At 38.5% G+C, this 16,630-nt stretch overlaps 7 protein-coding genes across 7 annotated transcripts; 4 read left to right on the forward strand and 3 right to left on the reverse strand.

Moving 5' to 3' along the window:
- Nucleotides 1–216: 216 nt before the first annotated feature.
- Nucleotides 217–1,756, forward strand: I206_106396 (uncharacterized protein; the record flags this gene model as incomplete). The annotated part of the gene is made up of 3 exons (XM_019158894.1): nucleotides 217–452; nucleotides 517–1,393; nucleotides 1,472–1,756. 3 exons carry the CDS (start codon nucleotides 217–219, stop codon nucleotides 1,754–1,756), a joined length of 1,398 nt encoding a protein of 465 aa, XP_019008032.1.
- Nucleotides 1,757–1,936: 180 nt separating this feature from the next.
- I206_106397 (uncharacterized protein) lies at nucleotides 1,937–3,712 on the reverse strand (the record flags this gene model as incomplete). Its single annotated transcript, XM_019158895.1, has 9 exons — nucleotides 1,937–2,024; nucleotides 2,115–2,205; nucleotides 2,304–2,419; nucleotides 2,486–2,751; nucleotides 2,851–3,237; nucleotides 3,351–3,441; nucleotides 3,501–3,534; nucleotides 3,604–3,625; nucleotides 3,689–3,712. The coding sequence occupies 9 exons, from the start codon at nucleotides 3,710–3,712 to the stop codon at nucleotides 1,937–1,939; spliced, it is 1,119 nt and encodes a 372-aa protein (XP_019008033.1).
- A 579-nt stretch (nucleotides 3,713–4,291) lies between these two features.
- On the forward strand, nucleotides 4,292–7,527 carry I206_106398 (uncharacterized protein; the record flags this gene model as incomplete). Its single annotated transcript, XM_019158896.1, has 7 exons — nucleotides 4,292–4,456; nucleotides 4,538–4,847; nucleotides 4,911–6,662; nucleotides 6,737–6,927; nucleotides 6,993–7,041; nucleotides 7,096–7,192; nucleotides 7,263–7,527. The coding sequence occupies 7 exons, from the start codon at nucleotides 4,292–4,294 to the stop codon at nucleotides 7,525–7,527; spliced, it is 2,829 nt and encodes a 942-aa protein (XP_019008034.1).
- Nucleotides 7,528–7,760: 233 nt separating this feature from the next.
- On the reverse strand, nucleotides 7,761–8,851 carry I206_106399 (uncharacterized protein; the record flags this gene model as incomplete). The annotated part of the gene is made up of 2 exons (XM_019158897.1): nucleotides 7,761–8,310; nucleotides 8,409–8,851. 2 exons carry the CDS (start codon nucleotides 8,849–8,851, stop codon nucleotides 7,761–7,763), a joined length of 993 nt encoding a protein of 330 aa, XP_019008035.1.
- Nucleotides 8,852–9,164: 313 nt separating this feature from the next.
- I206_106400 (uncharacterized protein) lies at nucleotides 9,165–10,140 on the forward strand (the record flags this gene model as incomplete). Its single annotated transcript, XM_070203311.1, has 4 exons — nucleotides 9,165–9,320; nucleotides 9,385–9,597; nucleotides 9,695–9,894; nucleotides 9,954–10,140. The coding sequence occupies 4 exons, from the start codon at nucleotides 9,165–9,167 to the stop codon at nucleotides 10,138–10,140; spliced, it is 756 nt and encodes a 251-aa protein (XP_070059412.1).
- A 704-nt stretch (nucleotides 10,141–10,844) lies between these two features.
- On the forward strand, nucleotides 10,845–11,750 carry I206_106401 (uncharacterized protein; the record flags this gene model as incomplete). Its single annotated transcript, XM_070203312.1, has 3 exons — nucleotides 10,845–11,340; nucleotides 11,418–11,596; nucleotides 11,688–11,750. The coding sequence occupies 3 exons, from the start codon at nucleotides 10,845–10,847 to the stop codon at nucleotides 11,748–11,750; spliced, it is 738 nt and encodes a 245-aa protein (XP_070059413.1).
- A 1,644-nt stretch (nucleotides 11,751–13,394) lies between these two features.
- Nucleotides 13,395–15,830, reverse strand: I206_106402 (uncharacterized protein; the record flags this gene model as incomplete). The annotated part of the gene is made up of 6 exons (XM_070203313.1): nucleotides 13,395–13,572; nucleotides 13,644–13,873; nucleotides 13,951–14,083; nucleotides 14,142–14,229; nucleotides 14,287–14,509; nucleotides 14,595–15,830. 6 exons carry the CDS (start codon nucleotides 15,828–15,830, stop codon nucleotides 13,395–13,397), a joined length of 2,088 nt encoding a protein of 695 aa, XP_070059414.1.
- Nucleotides 15,831–16,630: the final 800 nt, after the last annotated feature.

The following is a 16,630-nucleotide window of genomic DNA, read 5'->3' on the forward strand; positions in this document are numbered from 1 at the left end:
ACACTCAACCGGTTTGAGATCAAGGGTAAACAGCTTTAAACCACGTGAATCTCAAAAAGGGGGAAAGTGGGGTAATCATGCATGCGATATGAGGTAATCGATTGCAAAAGTCCCGATTACTCGTAAAGATAGTTTATCTGTTAAATCATAAATCTTGACTCTTTAAATCTGAATACTGTAGAGTCAAGCTTGAACTTCTTGTTCGTCAATGGGGAGATGCCAAAGCATTTACCAACATTCAAACATTTACTTCATTCATCACAACCTACTCAAAAAAAAGAAAACAAAGAAAAGTCAGTTAATGATTTATTATCTTCTTCAAGAAATGCCAGACCTGTAATACCATCAAATAGAGATTTACCCCCCCATATTACCTCTGAAAGAATATGGACACCTTCAAATACGAGCAGTTCTGGGGGACTTGTAGAAGTTGAACAAGGAGGTATTCATCCGTGAGTTCTTTTCCTTTTCCAACCAAAGTGATCGAAGGAAAGGAAAGCTAAAAATCAAATCTAGTGCTGAGATATTAAGAAGATCAAATATTGCACAAAGACAAGCATCAAGATATATTGCTGGACCTGCACCTCCACCATCTTGGAGATCAAATAATCTGAATGCCTCTTCTTCTTCTTCTTCTTCAACTAAAGTCAATTCATTCGTAAATGAAATTGATCAACCAGTTACCACTAGTCAATTGGAATCATCTTCCAAATTACTCTCATTTTCAAATACATCTAAACAAAGTCAAATTATTTCTCAAAAGAATTCATTAGTTGAAAATTGTTTTAAAACGATTTTAAAACATTTAAAAGATGATCAAATTATATATATTTCTGAAGATGAAAAAGAAATTTATACTTTAAGTAAATTACTTAAAGAACAAATTCCTTTTTTATCAATTCATCTTAAATCTTATTTATTGAATATATCTTCAAATTTACCTTCAAATCATCCTTATAGATTAAATGATGATTCATTTTTAGCTATTTTAAATAATCCAATAATAAATGATAAAAAAAATTTAAATAATAATCATTCTAATTTATTAAATGAAATTGATTGGGATAATAATCCTTTAATTTCAGAACCTATAATTAATCATTTATCTATTACTTTAAATTCATTACCTTTTAATTTATTATTTAAAATAAATAATAATTATAATAATTATAATTATAATTTAAATTCAATAATTTCATTAAATTTATCTTATTCAATTTTACCTTTTAATTCAGAAAAATTTATAAATATTTTACCTTTTGGATTAAAAGAATTAAGTTTAGTAGGTATTAAAATTGATTATAAAAATAATCATAAAAATAATGATAATTTAAATGAAGATAATATAAGAAGGAATTTTAATTTACTTGGTAAAAGATTAATTGTTCTTCAAGTGAGTTGGAAAATTTAAGATGTCTAAAATCAAAAGTCATTAAAGCTGAATTAAAAATATTCTCAAAAAAAAAAAAAGATTCTAGATTTATCTTTTCCTCGTTTTAATCTTACGAATAATTGTTTAGAAGCATTACTTTCTCCTCCTAAAAGTAAATTACCTTCATTACGGAAATTGGGACTTAGAGGTTTAACAGATAGTGAAGATCAGACTCATTATTCACAAGATAAATCAGAGCTCGATAAGGGTGAATGTTATGGTAAAGATGAACCTGGATCTGGAATTAGGATATCTAAAGAATTGGTGAATAATCTGATCAAAACAACCAGGAGAAACAGATATGTTGAAGTTGTATGGCAATAGAATTATTACTCAGGAGAGATCTTTGTTGATTCTTATTTCAAAATATTTATAATTCAAGCATGCTTTTTGTTATATTATAAGCTATATTACTATACAAATGTAATTCTATTTTTCTACGTTGAACTATATATAACCAATCAGACCACACGTGATCGCTCATTTATCAATTTTATAATATAACTATGGTCTTGGATCATCCCATGCCGGTATCGAATCATCATCATCCCCTTGAACGGAATATTTCAATTCTCTATTTTGACGACATATCCTATTAATTTCTCATTGTTAGCTTATGTGATCGATACAAAATGATTTCCGCTAGATCAAATAAATTCGCGGAAATACAAACTAGACTCACCCGCATTTATGATCTTCTAATGTATGTTTAGAAGCGAATTCAGCCATATGAGCTGAAGATTGATGAACATTATATAATAAAGCGCCGGTTTCTATGTAAATTCAAAGAAAAAAAGAGATGTAAGTTTGATAAAATTCAATTCAAATATTCCCGCACGTTTGAGAGGGGAATGTGAAATATTAAACATACCTGCTCTAGGATCAACTGAAATTATCATTATATATGTATTTTTAGTGAGAGGTTCTAAAATTACTGTACATTCATCAAATTTCGCTTCGAACCCATGATATTGTTCATGATTTCGCCTTAAAAAAAGTTTGAGATTAATAGATTTACATTTTATTACTGTCAAATGAAAAATAACAACTTACGAGCAAGTTTTCTTGAAACCTTTTACAATTTCACTGATTTTTTCAAATCTTTGTTGATCCAATTCTTTCGCACCATTTTTCAATTCAATTTGATCTAAATCACTTGGATCACAATCTAATGGTGAACCGGATTTTGCTATTACTAAAAATGTATCTGCTTCAAAAAGGACTACTTCTACTGCTAAACATAAATCACGAAGATAGGTAAGATGAGAAGTTATAAGGGATATATTAGGTATAAGTGTATGTATTATTGATGACCAAGCCTGAATAAAGTGTCATTTAGGTAAACATTTGTCAATTTGTGTAAATCAGAATGATAAAATGTCTATAAAATTGAAAGAGAGATGAATCAATTGACTCACTTTATATAAAGATTCATCCCAAATTGAAGAAGGAAAACATCTTAAAACTTCACGTATATTATCAATTTTACCTTCATCTTTTAAAGTTTTTCTAACTTGATTATCAACATTTAATAAATCATTTTTTCTTTGTTCAAATTTTAATCTTTTTGGATCTTCTTTATCAACTAAATCCATTTTATTTATTAATACCCAAATTCCTGCTTCAGGAGAATTTTCTCTTAATGCAAATAAAATATCTTCGAAATATCTTAAATCACCTTCCCATTCTGTTGAAGTTATATCAAATACGTAAATTAATACTGCAACATTTGAAAAAATCGTATCTTTTTGTGAAGATAAATAATTATCAACAAATGCATTTTGACCTCCGCAATCCCATAAATTCTATCTCAAACAAAGGTCAGCGAACGTTGCTTAATTTCACTCTTCCAATATGCTACTTGGTATGATCGAAGCAAGTTTTTCCGATCATATGATCAATATTATAATTCACTCACCAAGACTAGACCTCCCAAAAATCTAACAGCAGATTGTTCAACATCTATTGTCGCTCCTAAACGCCTTGTATCTCGTGCGGTATAGTTTGAGCTGTATATTGCCATATGTGGTCAGGCAAAGGCACGTCCATAACCCATCAGCCCACTTACAATATGACCGAACGCATAGATGTCTTTCCACTCCCTGTTCGAGCGAGCTTCAAATCAGTCATCACACTCTAGATCTGACAGGTGGAAAGAAAGCAGCTCATACCTGACTTTCCCATCAACAGCACCTACAAAATATGGCATCAGCACAAAGAGCACTACACTGCCGGTAGAAGCATGGACTGACTTACCTTTTTTCTAGCTGGTGTAGCCATGATGCTTACTCGTCTATGTCAAACAAGCCAGCGTTTCAAGTCAGATCTCTTGGTTCCTCTTGGCTTCAACGGACCCTGCTTGCCAATTAGCTATTTTTGGCTTTTTCCTTTCGGAGACAGTGCAAATCGTCCTGGATTGACTAATGTAGAAGGTGAGTAGATCAAGCTAAGGTTTTCGTAACTTATTGAATGATGTTATAATGTATTATTCTATCGTTGTTATCAAGGAAGGGACAACATCAATGAAATGGTCCTGTTGCAACATTGGATTGATATTACAGATTCAGGCACGAAACGTCACACTATGTAATTGTACAGTACCAATACCAAAGCAACCAATTGCAACGACAATACGACGTCAGTAAAAGTAGCATCTATGTAAATCTTATATACTATCAATCATCGTAATCCCAATACTCACTAAAGATTGACTGGTGTACGAAGCACTGAGCAGGAGATTCAAACTCAGTAGTCAAACACCGCAAAGGATGTTACTCGTTTACCAAGTTCCATGGTAAATAATCTTAATCTTCGCCACCTAATTCACAACAAATCTGAGCTATACCAGCAGAAACCAATATGCCAGCTCAGCTACGGAGCAAACGAGCATGGCTGCTTCTTACAGCTTCGATAACATTACATATCTTTTTACTCACCAACACACGGATAATAGGAGATAGAACAAGTTTACCACCAACTAAAAGATTGCTCAGAAGATTAAACATTAGCGAATCTGTTCCTTCTGTAAGTCCTCGTCTTATACACACTCATCATATTCTTGAGCGTGTTCTGTTTGACTGATTCTATCTCCTTCGATCTGTGCAGGAGTCTTTATTCGAGATACCATATCAGGAATGGTATGAACAACTCCCTCAAGCTTTCAAACCATTCTATATAATCTTTCTACTTGTCATTCTTGCTTTCTTATTCTCCTTCATCGGTATATCAGCTTCAGACTTCTTCTGTCCAAATTTATCAACAATCGCATCATACCTTGGTTTAAATGAATCAACAGCAGGAGTAACCTTTTTAGCGTTTGGAAATGGAAGTCCAGATGTATTTAGTACTTTTAGTGCTATGAAGAATGATACGGTTGGTTTGGCTATAGGAGAATTACTAGGAGCTGCTAGTTTCAGTAAGTGAATTCTATTATCGCTGCATGATACTCTTCTGGTTATCTGACAGGGAGAGATGGTAGTCGTCTCCATTGTCGTAGGATCAATTGCATTCATCCGACCATTCCACGTTCCTCGTCATGCATTCTTACGAGACGTTCTATTCTTCACTTCAGCAGTTTGTCTACTGGTATTAGTATTACGTGATGGGTTTTTATCACTACATGAAGCGGGAAGTATGGTTATACTTTACATTGGGTATGTTTGTGTAGTAGTAGGTGGAAATTGGTTAGCCAGAAGACGAAGACGTAAATTATCACACGACCATCTTGCTCAACGTAACAATCATAAATCACCTCTTTTAGATGAATCTCAACAAAGTAGGAGGGGATCAACATATTCTTCACCTCATTTATCGCCTATACCTGAACCATTGAATATTGATGACGATGATGACGAACATACACTTCACCAAACACCAAGTGAAATTACTCCAGTCAGACCACATCTTGGTAGAATCAGATCACATACTTCAGCATCTTACTTGAATGGACATACACCTCATCGTGCTCATTTACATCATCATGATTCAATCGATACTCCTAGAGCAAATTTTTCTTTACTTGGCGCTATCGAATTCCGTGATGTCGTCAATTCGCTAAGGAAAGAATCCAATTCAAGAAGTAATAGTCCCGGTAGGTCACCTGGGGAAAGAGAAAGGGAACCTAATGACTATTTTGGAGCCGTGTCAACTGTAGGACATAGAAGATCATCTTCATATGGATTTAACGCTGCTATAGCTTCTTCTGGCACATTACCTAGAAGATCAGATTCATCAAAAGGTAGAAGAAGAGCTTCGACACATTCAGAATTGGGTGAAAGTGCTACAGGTACCCCTAGAAGCGTTTCTGCCCCTTATCAACCCTTACAAACTCAACAATCGACCTCCACAAGTAAATTGGCTGCTTCTCCAGAACCTAATCCTTGGGAAGATCAAGAAGGAAATCCTCCTACTCCAGTGCTGGCAGCACCATCAAGTTTAGTTGTACCTCCCACAATCCCTAAACCTTGTCGACCGAAAGTTGTAATTCCCAATTCAGAGCAACGTGTGCACTTATCCAAACCTAGTGTACCTTCTATATCGGTGATTGACCCAACAGGACACAGAGATATTCCAACTACCAATACGCCACCTATCGAAACCCCTCCATTAGCCTTTGTGAAAAAGAATGAATCCCGCTTTGCAGTTAGAAGGCGATCTGGAATGATTTTGAGAGTCATGTTCCCTTCTTTACAATCATTCAGGCATAAATCATGGATCGGAATGATATTAGCCATTACATCTGTTCCAGCAATCTTAGCTTTGACTTTAACTTTGCCTGTAGTAGATGATGGATGTAGAGAAGAAGGTGGAGTTGCTTTACCTACAACAGAGGATGAAGGGTTGAATGATCCTGAAGCGGATTGTGTTGAACATGGGGAATACCAAGATGAAGGTACCGAAACTGAAATGGAAGATGTAATGGAAGAAGAATCAGATAGATTATTGAATCCTGAAATAGGTGAAGAGTTACATCATTTAGTTGATCATGGATTTTCACCATTACATTCTCCACTTGGTAGAATATCTCATGGTTCCATTAGAAGATTAAATTCTCACTTGGAGTCTGGTGATCTCACTTTGGGCAATACGGAACATACTAATGAGGAAGGACACACTAAAGAAGAAGATTTGTATGAAGAAATGAATGAAGAAAGGGGATTGGAATTTAATAGATGGTTGACTGCTGTACAATGTGTACTCGGACCGACATTTTGTATTTTCATCGTGTTCAGTGAGTACATGATGCCTAAAACACTATATCATCCTCCTTGTTGGCTCAGCTGACCTGTGGAGGACAATTGGCAGACGATCAATCCTATTTCTATTGGGTATTACTAGGTTCTGTGATTGTTGGTCTGCTAGCGGCAATAGCAACACTGTACCTTGCCACAGACGGCTCAAGCTATACTTGGAGACTGGTTAGATGCTTTTGCGGCTTTATTTGTAGTATGGTTTGGATCGCTGCTATTGCTGATGAAGTAGTCAACGTACTTGACGTGAGTGGCTGTACAACCTAACTTGGAAATCAGTAGTCCTTGCTGATTTCTGAACTCCCATTCAGACTGTTGGCGAAATTCTAGGTTTGAGTGATGCTATTATCGGACTTACAAGTGAGTTAGCTCATCAAATGCTGAGATCACTATATCTAATCGGACGTCTATTAGTATTTGCTGTGGGAAATAGTTTGGCAGATTTAGTTGCAAATGTAACTGTAGCTCAATTTGCACCTGCAATGGCATATGCAGCATGTTTTGGAGGACCGTGAGTTTTTTAAGATACCTATAAGAATTCGAAAGCTATTATTAAATTTCTCTTTTTTTTTTTTTGTTAGAATGTTAAATTTACTTCTTGGTGTAGGAGGTTCAGGAACATATCAAATTTTATTAAAACAATCAAATCAACCTATTAAAATTCATTTTTCACCTACTTTATGGGTATCTTCTGCAGGATTAATTTTCATTTTAATTTCAACTTTTATTATTGTTCCTTTAAATAATTATTTAATTGATCGTCGTTGGGCAACTTGTTTAATTTTCGCTTATATTATTTTAATGTGTTTAAATATTGCTGTAGAAATTAAAACAGGTCGTAAGTGATCATTTCAATTTATATTCTTCTTTTTTTCAACCTTATCATCAATTTTTTAAATGATTATAAAGAATTTTGTTGTATATATACATATATTATCTGAACAAAAACTAAAAATGCATACATGATCATTAATCTGTCATTAAAATATTTTATTATGCTACTTATATACAATTTACAATGCTTAAATATGTTACAAAATAATGAAATGCCTTTTATTGTCAGATCTGAATGATATACCTCACATAGGTGGTCTAGCAGTAGGAGCTATTTTGATTTTCCCACTTGGCGTATTTGATCCACTTATAAAACCATTTAATCCCCCTAAATCAATTTGTTTATCTATTGATTGAATTGAAGAGAAATTACCTTGATTAGGTATATTCCAAATTTCTTTATTTATATTATTATCTAATTTTTCTTTTATTTCCCATTTATCACTACTATAATCTTCTTCTTCTTCTTCTTCTTCTTGATCATCATCTCCTTGTTCAATTAATTTAGTAGTATCTTCAACTTGAACAGTGATTGGACCTTCTGATAAAATAATTTCTTTTCCACCTTTTTTTCTATTAATTCCATTTAATTGTAAAGATTCTAAAGCACGTTGTAAATCTTCTGCTAAAATTGAAGTATTTGGTCCTTCTTCTAAAATTGGTTCCCATCCTTCAGGTGGTGATCCTGGTGGTGAAATTAAAAAATTATGAGGTAAAGTTGGAGGAGCTAAATGAAATGAAGAAGGATCAGGATTTATAGGTGTAGGTGGTAGATTGTAAAGTCGAAGAATTAGTCTAAATATTTTTAAGATAATCAGCTTAACAGTCAATTACCACACGATTAAACGGTTGAGCATGAAAATCCTAACGATATTCAATGATCGCTTACTTACTCGTTAGATTTAAGTATTTGTGATCTCCTTTTTCTCGTACTTTTAGGCGTAAAATATTCACTCTGAACTCCTTCTTTGAAACTCTTCTCGCCTTCATTTGTTGTATCCTGCATCATATTGACTTCTTGATTTTGTTCTTCAACTCCATTGTCGCCACTAAGTATATTTGGTGTTAAATCCAATTTCAACCAATCTCCTTCCCTTTTCGTTCTTTCGGCATCTTCATTAGTCGCAAATGCTATTATAACTCTTCCGAATCCTTTTACAGGTGCCCAATGTATAATTTCTCCGAATAAACCATAATGGCTTTTAAGTAATGCCAAGATACTAGGTTCGAATAATGCTTGATTCGGTAAAAGTAATGCTAGGGTATTTGTTGGTTCTTCTGGTGGTTCAAGTGCTGGAGGTGGTGGTATTGATATGGAAGTTGGAGATGCTGTCATTCTAAAGCTCAGTTATGCCTGCTTGCGGAAGTTCGATCGAGATTCAGTCATTCAAGTTGTCAAATATATAATTAGGAGAGATACTTCGTGTTTCAATAATATGTAAAGCACTGCGATTCAGCAGATTATTATGGGATGATGCACAGGCACCGTTCTAACACGTGGTTAATTACAACGTCATCAAAGGTGGAGGTTGTCGGACGACATTAGATAGATAAACACTGAGTGATACATAGCTAAAATCTCAAAGATTGCTTCTGAGCGAGAGTTTTTCCATAAGCACCAAGACTGTGTAAAGTGACGAGGACCGAAGATGAGCAAGACAGCTTTCTTGATAATTGACGTACAATACGATTTCCTTCCGCCGTCTGGCTCTTTGGCTGTACCAGATGGAGAAGCAATCTTACCGGTAATCCACGATCTATTGGATCAAAGTAAATGGGATTGGTCAGTGATCGTAGCTAGTCAAGTAAGCAAGATGTCCAACATATGTCTACATAGCTACTATAGCTAATAGTTACTAATACTTACAGGATTATCATCCACAGAATCATATATCCTTTGCTTCGAATCATTCACCGCATAAACCATTTGAGAAGATGACGTTGACAGATGCAAGGGGAACGAGCTACGAACAAGCTTTGTGGCCTGACCATTGTATACAGGATACAAGAGGTACTCAGCTTGAAGCAAAGCTGGTAGAAGACTTGAAGACATGGGGTGATAAAGTCAAGTTGGCTCGGAAGGTAAGAGCCCTAATCAAATAATCACAATCGAACAACCTGAATGGAAACTATTTGATCTCTATGTGTACTCTCGGTTAACCCGCTCGCTTGGGTTCAGGGCACTCACGAGAAGCTAGAAGCATACTCAGCTTTCGAAGGATACATAACGAGTTTCCAAACTCCCGATGAACCAACATTCGAACAGACCTCGGCTGATCCGGGAAAAACAGTATTACCGAAACAATCACCTCTAACCATCTATTTGAGGGAAAAAGGTATAGAAAAGGTTGTGATAGTTGGACTAGCTACTGATTTTTGGTATGTTAATCTCGCCAGCCTATGCGAATTAGCTAAATAGTGGTCAACGTCACTTTTAGTGTTCTGCAAACTGCTCTTTCTGCCATTTCAGCTTCATTCGATACCTTAGTTTTAGGTCCAGGTATTCGTGGAATATCTCCCGAAGACACGCATAAGGCAATGCAAAGAATCGAAAGTCTAGGCGGTACAGTGGTAGATAAAGGAAAAGAGAACTGGACTGATATCGTCAAACAATGGATGAAATGAAGGTATGGCTGTGCTTGTGCAGTTCAATGGAACAATAGCTAAAGTATCACGAATTTGTAGTCATTTACAAATTCATACCTTTGATCCTGCGAGTCCTACAATGTCTATGAAATAAATATCACTCATCAACAATGGCATGACGACCTATGACGTGTAAATCCGAAGCTATTGTACAATCGCACATCCTTTATTAGCACTTTGTCCTTTGTTTTCGATAAGGTCCGACAAATGCATATATAATCAGGAGAGACCGGCTCAGACGAACAGAAATCCCTGGTTGCCACTCACATTACTTCTATTCGAATACATCCTGCAAATATTCGACAATCATGGAAGACAACACCGATTCGAACAATGAGCAGAGACAGTGACAGTGGTTCCAAACGCAGTTAAGGGATACTGACCCAGCCACCCAAACTTCGAACTATCATGGTCAACCTCACCCCCACAACCCAATTCGGAATACTGGTTATAATAACCCCAACTCCAATCTTGCACTAGATTACGACACTCAATCCCTATCTGATGCTTCTCACGGCCAGCCTTATTTCAACGACAGCAACGTCAATCAGTTTGCTGGTCCAATTAATGCTCCATTCGAGGCCGGACAGTATCGAAACACGCAATTCTTTGCTGACACTTTCCATGGCCGACCTCAGTCCTCCGCTGCAGCTCAAGATAGGGACCCATACGGCGGATTGACAATGCAAAATACCCATTCTGCTGGAATCCCCATAATTCAAGTGAATTCCGGGTACGCTCCCCATCAGCACAATAAATACAATCCAGTGCCATCCGCGAGGGACGCTTCCCAGACTCCATCATCCGATGTTGCTGATGATGCCCAGTCACTCCACAACATTCCATGGAGAGGCGAATCCTCCGATCGTCTCATGTCTTCCGAGACCCTCCTATATAATACTAGTGCAGGGTACCAATCACATGATGCTGTCCCTTCCGCCTCAAACTACTTACTCAGAGTTCCTCGTTGCGATGAGTCACGTATGGGCTATGACGGATTCTCTTCAGTCGACGAGGACGATTCAAGTTATTCCCAATCTAAGAAGGTAGGCTATGTAGACTGTCAGCCTGCGATTCACCAGACCTCTCAGGTATCACCAAGTGAGGATCCGAATTCGCGACGATATGATATAAAGAAGAGACGGAGGTCGAAGTCTCGACTCCCCGGATCTGAAAACAGTGAGTGATCTCTCGTCACACGACGCTTTTTTCGCGAAGTGTACTGGAATTCGACTGATGAGTGAGTCAAATCACAGAGCTTGAAACACGGAAAAGACTTACGTCCCAGCAAGAGGATCTTCACAGAAAAATAGAAGCTCAACGAACGTCACTTCTCAACTTGATCAAGGAGCAACCAATTGAAGTACAAGAACAGGTTACTCGGGCTATGACCAACGTTGAAGTGAGCACAGAACTAATGGAGATGGACGAAGAAGTCAGTGTAGACTTTTTATCACTTTGAACACTCAGATTGACCAGTACTATAAGATCCAAAGCTGATCTGATGTCTCTTTCATCTATCGAAGCGCCCTAAACAGCCACCGGGAGAACGTAAAGGTAAAGAATTCAATAAAATGGAGAACTCGTGAGTGCTCCCGATCCCATCTGCATCTAACGATCGATTATCATGAACGAAACGTATTGCTGTTCCAGAAGCGATCCAAGGGTTTGATTTTGACTCTGGGTGACGATACAGTTATCCAAAATTGGCGTGATAAATACTTGGAAACCAAATGTAGGCTTATGCAGGACCAATACGAAGTCTTGAGAACTACGATCGAAAAGCTTACTAAAAGCTCGCACGAGCAGGACTTTGACTATTCCGTCGGAGAACACCTCTGATTCTGTCACCGGCTTCCATTTTGATTTGGTCTGTGACTAGGAATAGTCTCTCATCTTTGTCCCAATTCCCTCGGTATATACGATTAGAACGGTTGATTGGTATGATACTCTTCATGTTTATTATCAGATGCATCCCGACTCTCTTTCCGTTTCAGAGAAGGTTATTACACTTGATTAGAAGCAACAAATTAACTTTCAATCACTGATCATTCCCCAGAGTCGGCGACTGGGTAAGGAAGAGAAAAGCAGTACATTGTACGTATTTATTGCGAATATTGTATAAGAAAATAGCGAAATGACTGTTGCCTTCGAGGGAATATAGAATCGACAGCTAGCTATTAAGAGTGAAGCATTTTGATCAGTAAATTACGGCTGCCCAGATAGATCGGTTTTCTGAAGCCAGGCCAAACGTACAGAAATTTAGATAGACCCAAGTCACATATCACGTTCTTCAATGAGAGGATCATCGGAGAAAGGACGCTTGCCTTGACTTAAACGCCCAATTTCATTCTCTAAGGCTATATTAGTGTTTCTAGCTGAACGTATCCAGCTTTGAATCTGCTTCGGATTTGAGGATATTAGGCCTATAAACAAAACCAGTCATTGCAGCACATTAGCAAATGATGGAGTCTTAATCTGCGCACAGATAATCAAGCAGATAGTACTGTAATTCTGTTATCACAAGACAAATGTTCATCCGAAGCTCACCTTTTTCATTACTCTTATGATGACTTGTTCCACTTCTTGCCTTGCCCAAAATTCGCTCGCCGCTTTTTTCGAGGAGAGGATCCAACAACTCATCCCTTTTACTAGTAAGCTCTCTACGCCGTTGCTTGATGGATTCCCACTCATTTTGCCATTGATTAAGGGTTTTCCTCGGTGATCGCTTAACCCGACCAGTAACTGTCTTCGTATATGATTCGCTACTTTCTCGTGAATTTGAACCTTTAGATAGACTGTAAGGATGTTCAGAGTGAAAGTTCAAAGATTCACCTCCAGAAAAACCAATCTCATCAAGACGAGATATTTCTGCACTCAACAAACTCGCGATCTCGGATTCGCTCAAAGATATTTTTTAAAAGTTCAAGCCAGCCGGGTGTGTTGTTTCGTATGATGTGACCAATTAATTCAATATCATCAACTGATACCTAAGTTAGTAGGATAGACTATAGGTCACACGTTTATTCACGATGAAACGGTAACGTCTTGTCGCACATCCTTTCTGATGAGTCGCCTTCCTTTTGCATTATGATTGCGTCAGATGAGTAAGTTTACATCGTTCGCAAAGCATCAAAAGGCTATGAGTGGCTACAAGATATCTCATTATTCGCGTCTATGTGTGACTTGTACTGTTTCCCAATGCACCCTACAATCAGACCACGTGTATCCACTTAAGCATCGATATCTATAATCTTTAGGATCTCAGGCATCTTGGCTTGTAGTTCCATATGACCTCTAAGTACGCTCGATATATCGATATCTTCAATACCAGGTTGTTCGACCGGCCCAAGACCCGATACCTTTATACCGTTCGACATTACTGCTGCTCGTGAGACAACTTCGTGGAGTCTAGTAATGTGATTATCGTCAGCAAATGTATTCTTCATATCAACGCGAGATCACCGGTAGGATCAACTCACCTGACCACGCCAGCTAGAACTAGATCCGCATCGCTATAGGCATTCACTACTCTTCTACTGGTAACGCTTCTAGCCTTTTGCCATTCTTCATCATTGGGCGCAGCAGGTAAAGAAATGAGGTAAGCCGACTCGACATATGCTGGGATCGAGCCTCTGCCTGCAGGAGGGGGTAGTGACGCCAGGTAGAGTAGAGCGTGTAGTATGGTCAGAGCCCCTACTGACGAACCGATCTGCGATTGGAAAAACTCGGGTCGATCAGCTATCCAGATCATCCTGATGTCTAAAGTTAGGTGTAAGCAAAGCTTACGAGGACAACGGGTCTTTCACCTTGGACCCTCTTCTCAATGACCTCTCCTAGCAGTTTACCGGCTTTCTTAGCCCGATCCACAGCATGCATCCAAGTGTTATCCAAAGTCATAGTCGCCATAGAGTACACGGAACTGTAGGGATATGCTTGATCAGTCGTCTATACTACACCGATAGAGTTACAGGACTTGCAGTGGTAAGCTGACAGCAGCAAAATAAGCAGAAAGAACCGTTCGTTTGATGATTTCCTTCTTTACAAGGCCTTTCAGCTTGGAAGTGACTGAGCCGGCCCTGAATCAGCATGCAGACTAGAGACTCTCTGTACCATGCCACTCACCCCAAAGATCGACGTCACGACCGGTCTTCAACATAGCAGCACTCTCGAATCTTAGTAGGTATACGTCTCGTCCATCGTTCAGGCCTGATATCGTAGTCGTTGCATCGGTCTTTTCGCTCGGTAAAGACTGAACTGTAGCGGTGGCAGAAGAACAGATGGCTCTCCAGGCTGTTATACCTTCTGTGCGTGATACGGTCAAAAGACCGGGAACGACAATAGTGGCCTACAGAAGAGATAGAAGGACTGAAGCTTAGCATAGTCACGATGGTACGCACGACTACCTGTACGTGAGTATTGTGTGCACTCACAACCAAGCTAGGAGGTTTCTTCACTTCGGTCAAAGCCTTCTCTTCTTTACCTTGATCCAACGACGCCCTAGGACTATTGGTGGGACTTTGAGAGTACGGTGGAGGCGGGTGTGCGCTGTCGGGAGAGATTGAGATGGATTTCCTCGTGCCGGATTCAAGGGATAATTTGAGCAATCTAGCCTCGATATCTAATCTACCTTGCTCAACCATTGCCTGAGCATCTTGTTCTGATACCTGTCCTTGAGGATCAGTTATTTCATCATCCTTCTTATCCGCACCGGGCTGGGGCTTAGCCTTTTCAGATTCTTGGGCCTTTGATTTCTTGTCCTCTTCCAATTTCTGTTTGTCTCTTCTAGCTTTTACTTCTTTCAAATCATCTAATTCTTCCTTTGTAGCTTTATGACCATCACCAATTTCGATGAAGCTAAATTCTTCTACACCTCTCCATCGTTCTCTCACTCGCTTGCCGGCTAAACCACCACCTCCAACTCCAAAAAGTGTCCCCAGTACGACTGGAGCTGCTCCAGCAGACAAAATTGATCCTACACCTAATGGGGCTAAGACAGCTGCAATGGCAGGCGCCGCAAGTCCACCAGTCACTCCGAGTAAAACTCCACCAGCTACCACTCCAGCACCAGTAGCGAGATGTCTACCTAATGAACCACCCCATCCTTGAGATTGTGCCTGTTTGGCTTTCTCTAGCTTTTCCTGATTCTCCTTTTCAGCTGCAGCTTTCAAAGCATGAAATAAGGTACTAGATAAATTCTTCTCCGCCTTTGGTATTAATTCTTTCGCGTTCAATCCTAATAACTTGAGAGTTCGATATGACAAATTCCTTGAGATCGGTGAATATCTTAGAACTCCTTCACCCTGTTCTCCTTTCTTGTGTGAGCCTTGATTTGTGATATTATTCTCGGAAGCTAAACTAGCTTCTATTAATACTCCAGCAATCCTAGTAATCTCTTCTGAACTCCATTCATCTCTTTGATCATTCGCGGATTCCTTTACGTCCTCTGGAGAAATCGAAGGTGGTAATCGATTTTGATCAAAGGATATTAATTTACATATCGATGATAACCATTTTGAGGAAACTGATCTGTACCATTCTGGATTGAATTTATCGCTCTGTGAAGCTGGGTTTGAAATTGCGCTTAAAGAAGCTAATGCGACTATCAATCGTATCGGTTGAGCTAATGGCTCCGGTGGTTTGGGTAAATCTTCTGACGTTCCTGGCATTGTATCGTTACCGAGCACTGACCTGATGCTTAAAGTATGTGAAGGCGTTGTCAAAATGAGTCCCTCTAACCTCTTTGGCTTTCAAAGATAACACAGAGGCCATCTAAAGTGGAGTTAGAATAGGTTCACTAACAACACCAGCTAGCGATGACGTCACATTCACGTGGATAACCAGATATCACAGATTAAGAGGGTCAGAATATGGGTCACTCCATGCTCGTTCGAATCTATGTATTTTGCATTCTTCCTTGCCTAATTGGTTCCCAAGAGAGATCGATGATTCGTCGCACTGGAGATGACAAGAGCCTGTAAGCGTGTTGAATACCGATGCTGTCATGCTTAACATCAAGTTATAGGCAATCGCATCTGACACCGAACGATGAGTGGCGGCGTAATCCGCAAGTCTCTACCCGTGTCATCTTCTTAAGTCGATAATCTTTACGTAGTTGCAACTCCAGTTATCAACCCGGCCAGCTTTCTTGGAAATTTGGATTTATCAGCTTATGGCGATTTGCCCGACGGTCTTCTCTTATTTCTTACAAATCACTTTAGATTACTCATCCGTTCAGGTTTCAATTGAGGATCTATGTCAGATCCAATTTTGGGTTGCATGCATTGTGTTTGCAAGCTTGTTTGAATGATACTTGTGCTCTTATCATGCAACTACCCGATAATTCACTCTTCGCTGTACTGGAGCGGCTTTACTTATCGGTCTTCCATCACGAGCACGCATGACTTGAAATCGTATGTATGACATCTGTAAAAGCGTGCAAAAGAAATCTAAGAAATGGCGGCTTTGG

The sequence above is a fragment of the Kwoniella pini genome, chromosome 9 (assembly GCF_000512605.2).
Source record: "Kwoniella pini CBS 10737 chromosome 9, complete sequence".
NCBI classification, from domain to species: domain Eukaryota; kingdom Fungi; phylum Basidiomycota; class Tremellomycetes; order Tremellales; family Cryptococcaceae; genus Kwoniella; species Kwoniella pini.